We start from the raw sequence: 16,704 nt of genomic DNA, 5'->3' as shown, positions 1-16,704 counted from the left end.
GATGGTGCTTAGACTGCTGGAGCTGAGATGGTATTTAGGCTGCTGGAGGTCAGATGGTGCTTAGACTGTTTGAGCTGAGATGGTGCTGAAGCTGCTGGAGCTGAGATGGTGCTTAGACTGCTGGAACTGAGATGGTGCTTAAGCTGTTGGAGCTGAGATGGTCCTTAGGCTGTTGGAGATGAGATGGTGCTTAGGCTGTTGGAGCTTAGGTGGTGCTTAGACTGCTGGAGCTGAGATGTGCTTAAGCTGCTGGAGCTGAGATGGTGCTTAAGGTTTTGGAGCTGAGATGAAGCTTACGCCATTGGAGCTGAGATGGTGCTGAAGCTGCTGGAGCTGAGATGGTGCTTAAACTGTTGGAGCTGAGATGATGCTTACGCTGTTGGAGCTGAGATGGTGCTTAGGCTGTTGGAGCTGAGATGGTGCTTAAGCTGTTGAAGCTGAGATGGTGCTTAGACTGCTGGAGCTGAGATGGTGGTAAGGCTGCCGGAGCTGAGACGGTGCTTAGACTGCTGGAGCTGAGATGGTGCTTAGGCTGCTGGAGCTGAGATGGTTTCTTAAGCTGTTGAAGCTGAGCTGGTGCTTAGACTGCTTAGATGGTGCTCAGGCTGCTGCAGCTGAGATGGTGCTGAAGCTGCCGGAGCTGAGATGGTGCTTAGACTGCTGGAGCTGTTTATGGTGCTTAAGGTGTTGAAGTTGAGATGGTGCTTAGGCTGTTGGAGCTGAGGTGGTGCTTAGACTACTGGAGCTGATATGTGCTTAAGCTGAGATGTGCTTAAGGTATTGGAGCTGAGATGATGCTTACGCTGTTGGAGCTGAGATGGTGCTTAGGCTGTTGTAGCTTACATGGTGCTTAAGCCGTTGAAGCTGAGATGATGCTTACGCTGTTGGAGCTGAGATGGTGCTTAGGCTGTTGGAGCTTAGATGGTGCTTAAGCTATTGGAGCTGAGCTGGTGCTTAGGCTGCTGGATCTGTTTATGGTGCTTAGACTTCTGGAGCTGAGATGGTGGGTATGCAGCTTGAGCTGAGATGGTGCTTAGATTTCTGGAGCTGAAATGGTGCTTAGGCTGCTGGAGCTGAGATAGTGCGTAGGCTGTTTGAGCTGAGATGGTGCTTAGGCTGCTGGAGCTGAGATGATGCTTAGACTTCTGGAGCTGAGATGGTGCATATGCTGCTGGAGCTGAGATGGTGCTTAGGCTGCTTGAGCTGAGATGGTGCTTAGGCTGCTGGAGCTGAGATGGTGCTTAGACTTCTGGAGCTGAGATGATGCGTGTGCTGCTGGAGCTGAGATGGTGCTTAGGCTGCTGGAGCTGAGATGGTGCGTAGGCTGCTGGAGCTGAGATGATGCGTATGCTGCTGGAGCTGAGATGGTGCGTATGCTGCTGGAGCTGAGATGGTGCGTAGGCTGCTTGAGCTGAGATGGTGCTTAGACTGCTGGAGCTGAGATGGTGCGTATGCTGCTGGAGCTGAGATGGTGCTTAGGCTGCTGGAGCTGAGATGGTGCTTAGACTGCTGGAGCTGAGATGGTGCTTAAGTTGCTGGAGCTGAGCTGGTGCTTAGGCTGCTGGAGCTGTTTATGGTGCTTAGACTGCTTGAGCTGAGATGGTGCTTAGAGTCCTGGAGCTGAAATGGTGCTTAGGCTGCTGGAGCTGACATAGTGCGTAGGCTGCTGGAGCTGAGATGGTGCTTAGACTGCTGGAGCTGAAATGGTGCTTAGACTGCTGCAGTTGAGATGGTGCTTTAGATGCTGGAACTGAGATGGTGCTTAAGCTTCTGGAACAGAGATGGTACTTAGGCTGCTGGAGCTGAGAAGGGGATGAGAATGAAACGTGGATGATTGTGTAATAAGATATATGCTCTTGGGTCCGTCAGATACTCGAGATGCTTGCCGTAAGAGGCGACTAATGGGATCGGGTTGATGCATGCTATCGTATCCCAAGTGCGTGGATCGATGCTCATGATGTCAATCACTGGATTGTCTGGTCAGGCTCGATTATTTACAGACCACCGTCATATAGCTAGAACATTGCTGAGTGCGGCGTTAAACAACAAACAAACAAACAAAACGAAACATACTCTAGAGATACTATGCCCGGGGTATCATTATGCGTATTGTGACTACATACTCTACAATGTCACTGCACATTAACAGTCAAGTCCGCTAGCTCTAGGTCACCGTGACCTGGCTTTAATAAACTGGCTGTTGACATTCCTTCGTTGACCCCTTATGATCAGTGGAGCGAGTCGTGGCGTGCAGACATCAGTTTAGGGATGCCGCGTTGGTTTGACGACGCATTGAAACACCGGCCTCTCACGCGGTAAAGTGGTGTTGGTTCAAAATACGACACATTGTCATCTGGGTTACAAATAGTCTTTACCAACATATCCTGGTTGTGTGACACAGGTGTAAACGTATGCTGTTTTTGTTGTCTATAGATATCTGTACTTGATCCGGGTTAGATTGGTCTTCAAAAACCCATGATTGCCGTAAGAGGCGACAAACGGGATCAGTCTTGGTTGATGCACGTCATCGTATCCCAACGATGCTCATGATGTCAATCACTTGATTTTCCAGACTTGATTATTTGCAAACCTTCGTCATAGAGCTTGAATGTTGCTATGCGCGGACAAAACCCATTATTATCAATGAACGTGGTGAGTCACTCGCAGTCTTGGTCAACATTGTTCCTTTTGACAACGTGTCATTCCCCTTCTGCTTGCAGGTCCTGTAAGCAGATCACATCAGTAGGTCCCGACTGTAGATCCCGACTGTAGATCCCGACTGTAGATCCCGACTGTTAGTCCCGACTGTAGATCCCGACTGTTAGTCCCGACTGTAGATCCCGACTGTTAGTCCCGACTGTAGATCCCGACTGTAGATCCCGACTGTTAGTCCCGACTGTTAGTCCCGACTGTAGATCCCGACTGTAGATCCCGACTGTTAGTCCCGACTGTAGATCCCGACTGTTAGTCCCGACTGTTAGCCCCGACTGTAGATCCCGACTGTTAGTCCCGACTGTAGATCCCGACTGTAGATCCCGACTGTTAGTCCCGACTGTAGATCCCGACTGTTAGTCCCGACTGTTAGTCCCGACTGTAGATCCCGACTGTTAGCCCCGACTGTTAGTCCCGACTGTTAGTCCCGACTGTAGATCCCGACTGTTAGTCCCGACTGTAGATCCCGACTGTAGGTCCCGACTGTTAGTCCCGACTGTTAGTCCCGACTGTAGATCCCGACTGTAGATCCCGACTGTAGATCCCGACTGTAGATCCCGACTGTTAGTCCCGACTGTTAGTCCCGACTGTAGATCCCGACTGTAGATCCCGACTGTAGATCCCGACTGTAGATCCCGACTGTTAGTCCCGACTGTAGATCCCGACTGTAGATCCCGACTGTTAGTCCCGACTGTAGATCCCGACTGTAGATCCCGACTGTAGATCCCGACTGTTAGTCCCGACTGTAGATCCCGACTGTTAGTCCCGACTGTTAGTCCCGACTGTAGATCCCGACTGTAGATCCCGACTGTAGATCCCGACTGTAGATCCCGACTGTTAGCCCCGACTGTTAGTCCCGACTGTTAGCCCCGACTGTTAGTCCCGACTGTTAGTCCCGACTGTTAGCCCCGAATGTTTATCCCGACTGTAGATCCCGACTGTAGATCCCGACTGTAGATCCCGACTGTTGATCCCGACTGTAGATCACGCCTGTTAGCCCCGACTGTTAGTCCCGACTGTTAGCCCCGACTGTTAGCCCCGACTGTTGATCCCCACTGTAGATCCCCACTGTAGATCCCGACTGTAGATCCCGACTGTAGATCCCGACTGTTAGTCCCGACTGTAGATCCCGACTGTTGATCCCGACTGTTGATCCCGACTGTAGATCCCGACTGTAGATCCCGACTGTTAGCCCCGACTGTCGATCCCGACTGTTAGTCCCGACTGTTAGTCCCGACTGTAGATCCCGACTGTAGATCCCGACTGTAGATCCCGACTGTTAGTCCCGACTGTAGATCCCGACTGTAGATCCCGACTGTTAGCCCTGACTGTTGATCCCGACTGTTAGTCCCGACTGTTGATCCCGACTGTAGATCCCGACTGTAGATCCCGACTGTTGATCCCGACTGTAGATCCCGACTGTTAGTCCCGCCTGTAGATCCCGACTGTTATCCCCGACTGTTGATCCCGACTGTTAGTCCCGACTGTTAGTCCCGACTTTAGATCCCGACTGTTGATCCCGACTGTTAGTCCCGACTGTTGATCCCGACTGTAGATCCCGACTGTAGATCCCGACTGTTGATCCCGACTGTTAGTCCCGCCTGTTAGCCCCGACTGTTGATCCCGACTGTTAGTCCCGACTGTAGATCCCGACTGTTAGCCCCGACTGTTGATCCCGACTGTTAGTCCCGACTGTTAGTCCCAACTGTAGATCCCGCCTGTTAGTCCCGCCTGTTAGTCCCGACTGTAGATCCCGACTGTTAGTCCCGACTGTAGATCCCGACTGTTGATCCCGAGTGTAGATCCCGACTGTTGACTCCGAATTTAGATCCCGATCTAGGGTCCCGACTGTGGGTCCCGACCTCGGGTCCCGACTGTTGATCCCGACCGTAGATCCTGACTGTTGACTCCGAATGTAGATCCCGATTTAGGGTCCCGACTGTGGGTCCCGACTGATGGTCCCGACTGTGGGTCCCGACTGTTGATCCCGACCGTAGATCCTGACTGTTGACTCCGAATGTAGATCCCGATTTAGGGTCCTGACCGTAGATCCCAACTGTTAGTCCCGACTGTAGATCCCGACTGTTGGTCCCAACTGTGGGTCCCGACGGTGGGCCCCGACTGTAGATCCCGACTGTGGGATCCCGACTGTGGGTCCCGACTGTGGGATCCCGACTGTTGGTCCCGACTGTGAGTCCCGACTGTAGGTCCCGACTGTGGATCCAGTCTGTAGGTCCCGTGTGTAGATCCTGACTGTAGGTCCCGTGTGTAGGTCCCGACTGTGGGTCCCGACTGTAGGTCCCGTGTGTAGGTCCCGACTGTGGGTCCCGACTGTAGGTCCCGTGTGTAGGTCCCGACTGTGGGTCCCGACTGTAGGTCCCGTGTGTAGGTCCCGACTGTGGGTCCAGACTGTAGGTCCCGTGTGTAGGTCCCGACTGTGGGTCCCGACTGTGGGCCCCGACTGTGGGCCCCGACTGTTGATCCCGACTGTAGATCCCGACTGTTGACTCCGAATGTAGATCCCGACTGTGGGATCCCCACTGTGGGTCCCGACTGTGGGTCCCGACTGTGGGTCCGGACTGTGGGTCCGGACTGTAGGTTCTGATAGTAGGTCCCGACTTTGGGTCCGGACTGTAGGTTCCGATAGTAGATCACGACTGTGGGTCCCGACTGTAGATCCACATTCGTGACCAACTCGTGTTATTCCGGGACAAGCCGAATAGCGACTCGTGCCCCTATCATGGCCATTTTTGCGACCGGGTTCCGTCTTTGCGCAAACGGGCATACCTAAAACAATTGTCAACTCGCTGCGTAATGGTTCACATTTATTTCCCCATATATTATATATATTTCAGATGCAATTTAAATCACATCGAGACATGAGGATTTATACACTATGATTGAACACATTTAACTTGTCTTGGGTATATTTTTAGATGCAAGACATATGTAAAATCAAAAATTATTTCTGAGGGATTCTTTGACGAAGAACTTGAAATCATACGCGCATTCTGATTGGTTTGTCGTATTTTCGCACACAACATTCATCGATAGGGGGACGAGTCTTCTTGCAGGTTACGGAAAGGGGCGAGTGGTGACGAATGTGTAGATCCAGTCTGTAGATCCCGACTGTAGGTTCTGATAGTAGGTCCCGACTGTGGGTCCGGACTGTTAGTCCCGTCTGTAGGTCCCGTGTGTAAATCCTGTGTGTAGATCCCGACTGTAGGTTCCGATAGTAGGTCCCGACTGTGGGTCCTGACTGTGGGTCGCGTCTGTAGGTCCTGTTTGTAGGTTCCGATAGTAGGTCCCGTCTGTAGGTCCCGTGTGTAGATCCTGTGTGTAGATCCTGTGTTTAGATCCCGACTGTAGGTTCCGACAGTAGGTCCCGACTGTTGGTCCCGACTGTGGGTCGCGTCTGTAGGTCATGCTTGTAGGTTCCGACTATTATAGTAGCAGTAGTAGTATTAACAGGGTCAGTGAGTGAACTGTGGCATAATTCGAACTAGGTACTTGCCTTAGGAGACACCACCTGCGCTACATGTGCTTCAGAGTGAAGCATCACTCCCAGGGGTTAAGATGCTGAACACGGCCACCCATCCACCTACTCTCCGCAACCACTTTGGCGCTGCGCACAGGACCTCGTGCACCTATCTGATACCAGGCGATGGAATTAATAGTATACACAACAGGATACAGTAGCTGTAGAAGTAGCTGAAGTAGCAGTAGTGTGAGAGTGAGTGAGTTGGTTTTATACCGTTTTGAACAATATTCCAGCTATATCACGGCGTCTAAGCTCACGGTAGGAGGAAAGCCCGAAGTGATGCAGGTATTAGACATTGAATCGGAAGCAGTAGCAGCATACAACAATGGTGACATTAACAGTAGCAGTAGCAACAGTGATGACATTAACAGCAGCAGTGACAACAATGGTGACATTAACAGTAGCAGTAGCAACAATAGTGACATTAACAGTAGCAGTAGCAACAGTGATGACATTAACAGTAGCAGTAGCAACAATAGTGACATTAACAGCAGCAGTAGCAACAATAGTGACATTAACAGTAGCAGTAGCAACAATGGTGACATTAACAGTAGCAGTAGCAACAATAGTGACATTAACAGCAGCAGTAGCAACAATAGTGACATTAACAGTAGCAGTGACAACAATAGTGACATTAACAGTAGCAGTAGCAACAATGGTGACATTAACAGCAGCAGTAGCAACAATAGTGACATTAACAGTAGCAGTGACAACAATGGTGACATTAACAGTAGCAGTGACAACAATAGTGACATTAACAGTAGCAGTAGCAACAATAGTGACATTAACAGTAGCAGTAGCAACAATGGCGACATTAACAGTAGCAGTGACAACAATGGTGACATTAACAGCAGCAGTAGCAAAAATAGTGACATTAACAGTAGCAGTAGCAACAATGGCGACATTAACAGTAGCAGTAGCAACAATAGTGACATTAACAGTAGCAGTAGCAACAATGGCGACATTAACAGTAGCAGTGACAACAATAGTGACATTAACAGTAGCAGTAGCAACAATGGCGACATTAACAGTAGCAGTGACAACAATGGTGACATTAACAGCAGCAGTAGCAAAAATAGTGACATTAACAGTAGCAGTAGCAACAATGGCGACATTAACAGTAGCAGTAGCAACAATAGTGACATTAACAGTAGCAGTAGCAACAATGGCGACATTAACAGTAGCAGTGACAACAATGGTGACATTAACAGTAGCAGTGACAACAATAGTGACATTAACAGTAGCAGTAGCAAAAATAGTGACATTAACAGTAGCAGTAGCAACAATGGCGACATTAACAGTAGCAGTAGCAACAATGATGACATTAACAGTAGCAATAGGAATTCATCAACAGAAAACACACAGTATCAGATTAGATGCAGTAGCAAGACCGTATATTTCTCAATGATATTAGTAGCAATGTTTGAAGGGGCATGTCAGTGGAAGTTGATATTCAAAGTTCCAATGGGTGAGTGAGTAGATGTGGTTTTACACTGTAATATTCCTGCAGTCTGCCGACATGGGACAACACTTCACACACTGCACCCATGTTGGGCATCGAACACGAATCATGATGAGCTAACGCTTCAACCACTAGGCCACCCTAACGCCGTATAGGAACAGCATTGTCCGGAGTCAGGATGTATCTTCTGCAAGGACATAAGTACATCCTTGTTTGTCTGTGTGTTTGTTTAACGCCGCTCTCAGCAATATTCATGCTATAAGACAGCGGTCTGAAAATATTCGAGTCTGGAGCAGACAATCTGGTGATTGACATCCTGCGCATCGTCCAAAGCAGTTGGGATACGATGACATGCACCAAACAAGAAAGCCAGCATGACAACCCGATTCGCTATCGCGGGCTCGATAGTGTGTTATTATTTATTACACGAACCGCTTGCACTGAGAACCATGGATTGAGAGGCCTACATTCTGAATAAAAAATATATTGATTTATTGTAAGGTGGTAAATAGATAGGAGATAATCGCATATCCCAAACATGAACGCGTGTGTGTTAATACAACCGTGGCATGTTCTGCGTGAAAGATAAACGACAAATAACAGTTGGACAACGCGTGTTTGTTTCCTGCTTGCTTGCTATTGAAACGAGTTGCAACACATACAAGCGTTGCTATGCTTGAGCTCCGCAAGGCGAAGAAAGTTGCACCCCCTATTTATATGTAGCCTAGCTTCATTATCGACCTCAGAGCAAACGCCACGATTCCTGGAAGGTTCTGTATTTCTAAAGCTGTTGCTTCACTGGGTTTTGAGAATACGGCTGCAGAAGATGACCCAACTACTGCAGAAGGAAAGGAAGCTTTACAGTGAAGTTTTCCTAGACTCAGACAAAAATGGCGATGGTTATCTAAATATGGAAGAGCTTTGCGCACTGTGTAAGACACTTGGGTTTAATTTGGACAAAGACAGAATTTATGTGAGTATAAATCGTGATTACACTCCCGTGGAAAGAAATTAAGTTAAATCAATATATCTCGGCAGAGGGGGTCGCATGGTCACAACGACTCCGAATATCGATTAGAAGTGATCAGGTGGTTATGTTATGATCTGACTTTTTCATATCGAAGATGTTTTTTTTAATGTAATCAGTACAGTCAGTATAGTATGGCTATCCGTGGCCCTGTGCCTACAGATATCACCTCACTAGATCGCAAACACAAGCGTCGATTACACAAAATATAAATAGTCTCATTGAAAAGATTCGTAGGGTTCAACACAATACATATCACAGCTCTGTTGTAGAACAGGTGTATAGTGTTTCTTTCAATGTTTTGTACCTGTACAAAGCCTCCGGACACAGCACCAAGGGGTGGAGCTAGAGATATTGTAAAAAAGGGACGTGTCAGCACATCTGTCACTGACCGTTACGTCTCCGCGCGTGATACAAACGTTTGCAGTCAGATCACTGCTGCCAGACCCGAGGATCGAAACAGTGGCCTTGGGACGACTATTCAAACCTCGCTACCCATTGAGACGCGAAGGCCTTGGTGTACAATGCGCTTGTTTATACACTGTCCAGGCAAGATGGAGATAGTTGCTAATCCGGTTTGAGTTGTCGTTTGACACTCGTTAAACACGTGCCACACATATATCGCAGAAACCAGGTTGCGTTTGCGCGATTTGCTCATTGTTGTTCAAGCAGGTTAATTCTTTGATTTTGCGAAATCAAGACTTCAATTTCACTAAAATGATATGTCTAATTAGTCGATGTAATTGTAGACTAAAAATAAAATAATTAGAAATATGTGTATAAATTGGCACTAATCAGCTGTATTTGAACAAATAATATTAAATATAAATTGAATACTATTACCTTGAAACGCGTTCGCACAATGAACAATAATCACAATTGCCACTCTTTACCAGCTTCTTTTATTACTAATACCGTGATACATATCCATTGTTAAATGGGTTTTCAAGTGTATCACTCCAAAAATTTTTAGCCAGAATACTATGGCTCTTCAAGACCCCTCGAAATACCTCCTTAAACAACCACCTCAGTGGTCTAGTGGTAGAGCGTCTGACCGGAGAGCGGAAGGTCCGAGTCCAGACAAGGCATCAGTCCAGACAAGGACAAGCAGACACACACACACGTGCACAAGCACAATAATCTTGGACGCGACGTTAGTACCCACTTCACCTGACCTCGCTATAATCCCCGATACTCCATTTACCTACTCTAACTATGCTCTATATGCAAATTTCAACACTAAAACTTCTGCATGTATCCTGATACAGTTCGCATTATCATATAGAAAACAACATGGGCTTGTTCAAGCTTCAAAGATCAAATCAAGGTAAAATGTGAATACCATAGAATACTGCATAAAAGTTTAGGCTAACTGCAGACTAACTTTAATACAGACTTCTGATACATAACAGCCTAATTAGTTGATTATTGAAATCAGATTCGAACCCGATTGAACATTCCTGGAGTCCACTCTCAGCTTCAGTTTGAAGGGGTTTCGGAGATGATTACGGACAAGACAGTGACATATGGGTATATGCATGCGTCAAGGGTCAAGTAAAAATGCATCAAGACCTGTTAAACGTGGGTTTATATCTTCCCCAGGCGAGTGAGTGAGTTGGGTTTAACGCCGCTTTTAACAGTATTCCAGTTATATAAGTTCAAGGATGGATGACAGAGTGAAGTTTTCACCCAGCTTAGACAAACACATTGTCTCCGAAATATATTTGTATATGATATATGTTTTAAATTGACAAAAACAATTATATCAAGCGACATGCATGTATAAATGAACCCCCTATGCTATGGTGCAGACAAATCTAAAAACATAATCGGGGCGAACCGGGATTCGAACCCGCAATCATAGGTTTCTGGTGTGCCCAAGGGACGCAACTCCGCACATGGAGTTATATTTTAGCTGGACTAACGAGTCTCTGCATATTCCAGTCAAAATCGTGTAACGAAATCGAAATCCGGTTCGTAAACTGTCGCGCAGATTTCGGGCGATTTCAGATTTGCAGGGGCGGTCGGGTAGCCTGGTGGTTAAAGCGTTCGCTCGTCACGCCGAAGACCCGGGTTCGATTCCCGACATGGGTACAATGTGTGAAGCCCATTTCTGCTGTCCCCCGTTGTGATATTGCTGGAATATTGCTAAAAGCGGCGTTAAACCATACTCACTCATTCGCTCAGATTTGCAAAGCATGTGCAACGCAATCTCGGGGTCAACAGATATTTTCCAAATCTTTTCATGTTTTTAATCAAGGTGCTCACGTGATTTGATGCACTTTGCGATGAAAGACCCGTTTTATCACAATATAGATCTTGATTATTGATCAGATCTTCTTGACTGGGCGTTGCCATTTTGTTTGAAGCAAATTTAAGTGACACAAGAGGCGGAATCTGATTGGTCAATAGGAGAGGCATAGAAGGGACACAACTCGTAATAACACACTGGTGGCGCTACGATCGAGGTTAGTGAGTGAGTGAGTTTGGTTTTACGCCGCTTTTAGCAATATTCCAGCAATATCACGGCGGGGGACACCAGAAATGGGCTTCACACATTGTACCCATGTCGGGAATCGATCCCGGGTCTTCGGCGTGACGAGCGAACGCTTTAACCACCAGGCTACCCGACCGCCCCCGATCGAGGTTAGAAATTCCAGCCTAGTGCGGTAAGGGCGGAAACTGGACTTAATGGTCAGTTAAGTCCCTTGCATCGGGAAGATGGTGGGTTTAAGCCTTAATGCAGATCACTCCTGTTTGGGCGCTAAAGATCCGGGTGAGAATAGGTCTTCAGCTGCCCGTGCTTGCCGTAAGAGGCGACTAACAGGATCGGGTGGTCAGACTTGCTGATTCGGTTGATGCATGTCATCGTATCCCGATTGCGTAGATCGATGCTCATGATGTCAATCACTGGATCGTCTGGTCCAGACTCGATTATTTACAGACCGCCGTCATACAGCTGTAATATTGCGGAGGTCGGCGTTAAACAACAAATAAACAAACAAAGCGCTGACAATCATGTACATATACTGAAAAAATAGCTACATATAAGAGTTTCCGTGTGGTTAAAAATGGGATTCGAAATTCATGTATAAATTTCGATATCGTCATATGTGGGCAGTAGGGCTAGGACGGGTAGTTGGGTACTCGGGTCGGGTGGGTACTGATCGGCAAGCCTATCATATTTGGCATCACTAGTTATCGATAAAAAAAATCTCATGTGTCCTTTTTATTACATTTCATTTCATTTTTTTCTGTAAATGTTCACAACATGTTCATTTCAGAGTCTAGATGTTAGTCTAAGAACCGTGCTACAAGCTCATAACAGTGTCTCGAATTATCGCGTGATGCGCCGAGCTCGTAATTCTACTCCGCAACTAGGACTTTGAAAATAGATTGTTTTAAAATAACTGTGCAGACCAGGCCAGGACACATCATGTTGTGAAGGACACATGCATCGTGAACACATTCATCCTTAAGATAAATGTGCGAAAACGGGTCCACCGGAAGGGTTCGTTAAATCTCCAAACTCATCATCGTCATCATCATCATCATCATCATCATCATCATCATCATCATCATCTGCATCATCATCATCATCATCATTATCATCATCATCATCATCATCTGCATCATCTGCATCATCTGCATCATGATGTTGAAAGTTTATCAACCCGTGAAGATCCGGGTAGAATAGGTCGTATAAGAGACTATGGTTGTCGTAAGAGGCGACTAACGGGATCGGGTGGTCAGGCTCGCTGACTTGGTTGTGATGCATGTCATCGTATCCCAATTGCGTGGATTGATGCACATGATGTCAATCACTGGATTGTCTGGTCCAGACTCGATTATTAACAGACCGCCGTCATGTAGCTGGAATATTGCTGAGTGCAGCCTAAACTAACAAACAAAAGATAGTTTATTCCTAGTCTAGAATGGCAGTACTGATATATTGTCTCTTGTATCCGCAGCGTCTGTTCAATGACCTTGATAAGGATGGTAACAAGCGAGTGACGTTGGACGAGTTTCTGGCAGCTATGCCGGCCATTGAACCACGTAAAAGACTGTAAGTCCTTGTTATTATACCTCTAGAAGTTTCCAATTAAATACCAAGCAACACTGGTGTAAATAGCGTTTTGGAACAGTAGGATTCACACGTACAACGGAAGAATCTACCACCGCAGAACAGGCTGGGGTTTGACGAAGTGCACGTGGAGTCCCTGTACTGGACACACACGACACTAGAACAAGTGACAACCACATCACACAACCTCACCACATCACACAACAACCACACAACATCACACAACAGTCACATCACACTACAGTCACACCTCACCACGTCCTACAACATAGCTGGAATAGTGCTGAGTGCGGCGTTAAAGAACAAACAACAACATCATACAACAACCACACAACAACATCACATCACAAAACAACCACAGCATATGACACAATAACCACATCACATCACACAACAACCACATCACACAACCACACCACATCACACAACAATCACACCTCACAATATCAGACAACAACCACACCACATCACACAACAATCCCACGTCACTACACCACACAACAATCACACTTCACTACATGTATATGTTATATCTCCTTTTCCTTGTCACGAGATGAGAGAAACGTGATATATTACAAGACACGTTGAATATCCTATTTATTATATACTAGTACTTTTTTGTGTAATTGTCTACCGGAAAATTAAAATATAACACCCTGAAACCTAACACGCAGGGACGTTTCACTACCCATTGTAATTGCCTTATTAAAAGTAGTTCCGTGTTTGCCAAATCTTTTAAAATATAAAGTAATAAAATATATTTGAGGTCAATACTTTATTGTACATTTGGATACAAATTCAACTTCAACAAAAAGTATTCTGGAAATCTATGAGACCGTTGTTGAAAGCGAAAGAATACACGCCAGTCAAGTAACAAAATGGCGCTTTGTGAAACGAACACTCTCGATTGACGAGTTAAATGAGAAATTTACAGTTTATAACAAGAAGCATTATTAACTCCATTAATGAGCATCTGTCATCATGTCGTCATGTCAATTTCGGAAATAACGTAAATAGAAAGTCAACAGTATGCGTATTGGCTAGACACTTACGACAAAGGGGAGATCTCCGAAGAAGAAAATGATAAATGAACATAACAATACTATCCTATATTTAGATTACTATATTACTTCCCAACTCAAGGTATTATGATATCAATACTCCCCATCTCAAAGACACACAGACATGTATTACCCTCAGCGCTGCAGTATGTGTGATATCAATACTACCCTGTTCTGCCCGTGAAGATCCGGGTTAGAATTGGTCTTCAGCAACCAATGTTTGTCTTAAGAGACGACTATGCTTGTTAAGGGAGTCGACTAACGGGATCGGGTGATCAGACTCGTTGAATTGGTTGATGCATGTCATCATACCCCAATTGCGTAGATCGATGCTTATGATTGTCTGGTCTAGACTTGATTATGTACATCACCACCATATAGCTGGAATATTGCTGAGTGCGGCGATAACAAACGAAACTAACTGCCCTATTCTGATTTAATGACAACCAGTTATACTGATTTCATGTCTGACTTTCAGAAGCGCACGCATGCGTCGCCTGTTCCAGTCTCTGGACAAAAATGAGGACAAGAAGATCTCACCTGAAGAACTGTCTGGGGTACTGCAATCAGACGGTGTTCCGCTGTCAACCACCGAGATCAAGGATCTCATTTCAGTGGTTGACCGGAACGAAGATGGAAATCTAGATTATGAAGAGTTTTTAGAGTTACTGAACAAAAAACAATAACCCGCTACAATAATATGTCAGGGGGCCCCGTTTGTTCTACATTGTGCAGTTCAGACGTGAAGAACATTTCATATAAGATAGGAATAACCTTTTGAGTGTTCACCCGATAACGGAACTTATGGAAGGCCGAAAACTTGGATTTTATGCGTAGTCCGTGATGCGAAAAGAATATTTTTTCATTGATTTTAAAGAAATATTTCCGTGTGCCCGTGGTGAGTAGTGCGTGATCCGTCGTGCGCAATGCGTAATGTCAGGAACGCGCATGCGTGAGCAGTCGCAGTCGAAGCTATTACGCACGTGACACTGGGGGATGCCCTGGGGTTTTCCCACCGACAAGCACACGCTTATGAAAAAAAAATCACATTTTGAGAATCGGTAGACCTGCATCAAAATGCCTCGTTATCTATCTATTTCACGCACACATAGACACAGCCAATACGGTATACAGTACACTACGGTTATAACGAACTAAAAAGGACCACTAATTTTAGTTCATTATAAGCGTAGTTCGTTATAGGCACATACAAAGCCTATATGCAGCAAATGGACGGGGCCCCCAAACAGTTCGTAATAACCGTGAGTTCGGTATAAGGGTGCTCGTTGTAAACGCAGTACTTCGCGGACTTGGAATCCTAGCTTAACTCGCATGGAATACTCGGATACTCGGTCGGGGCTGTGTTACGCCCGCGCGCAGTGTTTCTAGATTCGTGTAGTGAGTGAGTGAGTATGGTTTTACGCCGCTTTTAGCAATATTCCAGCAATATCACGGCGGGGGACACCAGAAATGAGCTTCACACATTGTACACATGTCGGGAATCGAACCCGGGTCCTCGGCGTGACGAGCGAACGCTTTAACCACTAGGCTACCCGACTGCCCCCTAGATTCGTGTATGTTGTTATGGCCACTCAACCGACAAAAACATGGAGGAAGTGACCATATCCATACAGACAACCAGTCACACTGTGTGCTGGATAATAGATGAAAGCAGTGCTGGAGTGGCAAGGGGACCACGTGGTCTTCAATTGTTTTTAATTAGCTGATTCACAAAACATTAGGCTGAAAATTCAATGCAAGTGGTCGAAAAAAATAATTCCAGAAAATAATTGCTTCCTCTATTACATCATTGCCATAATCTTGTATAATTGCTGTCATATAGAGAACAGATTGCCGTCATATAGCGAACATATTGTTGTCATATAGTGAACAGATTGCCTTCATATAGCGAACAAATTGCCTTCATATAGCGAACATATTGTCGTCATACAGCGAACATAGTGTCGTCACATAGCGAACAGATTGTCGTCATATAGCGAACAGATTGCCGTCATATAGCGAACAAATTGCCTCCATATAGCGAACATAGTGTCATCACATAGCGAACAGATTGTCGTCATATAGCGAACAGATTGCCGTCATATAGCGAACAAATTGTCTTCATATAACGAACAGATTGCCGTCATATAGTGAACATATTGTCGTCACATAGCGAACAAATTGCCGTCATATAGCGAACATATTGCCGTCATATAGCGAACATATTGCCGTCATATAGCGAACATATTGCCGTCATATAGTGAACATATTGTCGTCACATAGCGAACAGATTGCCGTCATATAGCGAACATATTGCCGTCATATAGCGAACATATTGCCGTCATATAGCGAACATATTGCCGTCATATAGCGAAGAAATTGTCGTTACTGCCTTGTGTGTACATAACAGGCTTCTCCACTCCAGACTAACTACATCTGATATCTACTCTACTGTATAAACATTGCCTCCTACCTGTATATACTTGTCAACCATACTCTGGATATCACACTGCTTGATAACGGTGTTAGAACCTACACTGAAATGTCGCTCTTGATTGTAATAAAGAAGTTGTTCATCCAAAAAAATTTATCCTTAATTAGTATTAGTACTCCAACTTCTAAATTGGAAGTTGACAGTTTGCGTACGGGCCAGACACTTACGATAAAGGGAAGATAATTTGCGGGGAGGTAAGATATAGCCGTCATACTGCGAACATATCGTCTTCAACACACCATAAATACAAATAGATATTTTCAACAGCCGTCCTCTTCATCCTCAGATGACCCGAATTTCAACTTCCACATCGGTACTGCTAC

At 45.8% G+C, this 16,704-nt stretch overlaps 2 protein-coding genes across 2 annotated transcripts; both read left to right on the top strand.

Annotated features, from left to right (window-relative positions):
- Nucleotides 1-6,532: 6,532 nt before the first annotated feature.
- LOC139450965 (clumping factor A-like) lies at nt 6,533-7,729 on the top strand. The gene has a single exon (XM_071232788.1). It carries the CDS (start codon nt 6,533-6,535, stop codon nt 7,727-7,729), a length of 1,197 nt encoding a protein of 398 aa, XP_071088889.1.
- A 633-nt stretch (nt 7,730-8,362) lies between these two features.
- LOC139449569 (16 kDa calcium-binding protein-like) lies at nt 8,363-16,460 on the top strand. The gene is made up of 3 exons (XM_071231021.1): nt 8,363-8,688; nt 12,714-12,808; nt 14,366-16,460. The coding sequence occupies exons 1-3, from the start codon at nt 8,542-8,544 to the stop codon at nt 14,571-14,573; spliced, it is 450 nt and encodes a 149-aa protein (XP_071087122.1). The 5' UTR covers nt 8,363-8,541; the 3' UTR covers nt 14,574-16,460.
- The last annotated feature ends 244 nt before the right edge of the window (nt 16,461-16,704 follow it).

The sequence above is a fragment of the Haliotis cracherodii genome, unplaced genomic scaffold (genome assembly GCF_022045235.1).
Source record: "Haliotis cracherodii isolate W230 unplaced genomic scaffold, xgHalCrac1.p SCAF_8, whole genome shotgun sequence".
Taxonomy (NCBI): Eukaryota; Metazoa; Mollusca; class Gastropoda; order Lepetellida; family Haliotidae; genus Haliotis; species Haliotis cracherodii.
This window is presented reverse-complemented; position numbering and strand designations above follow the sequence as displayed.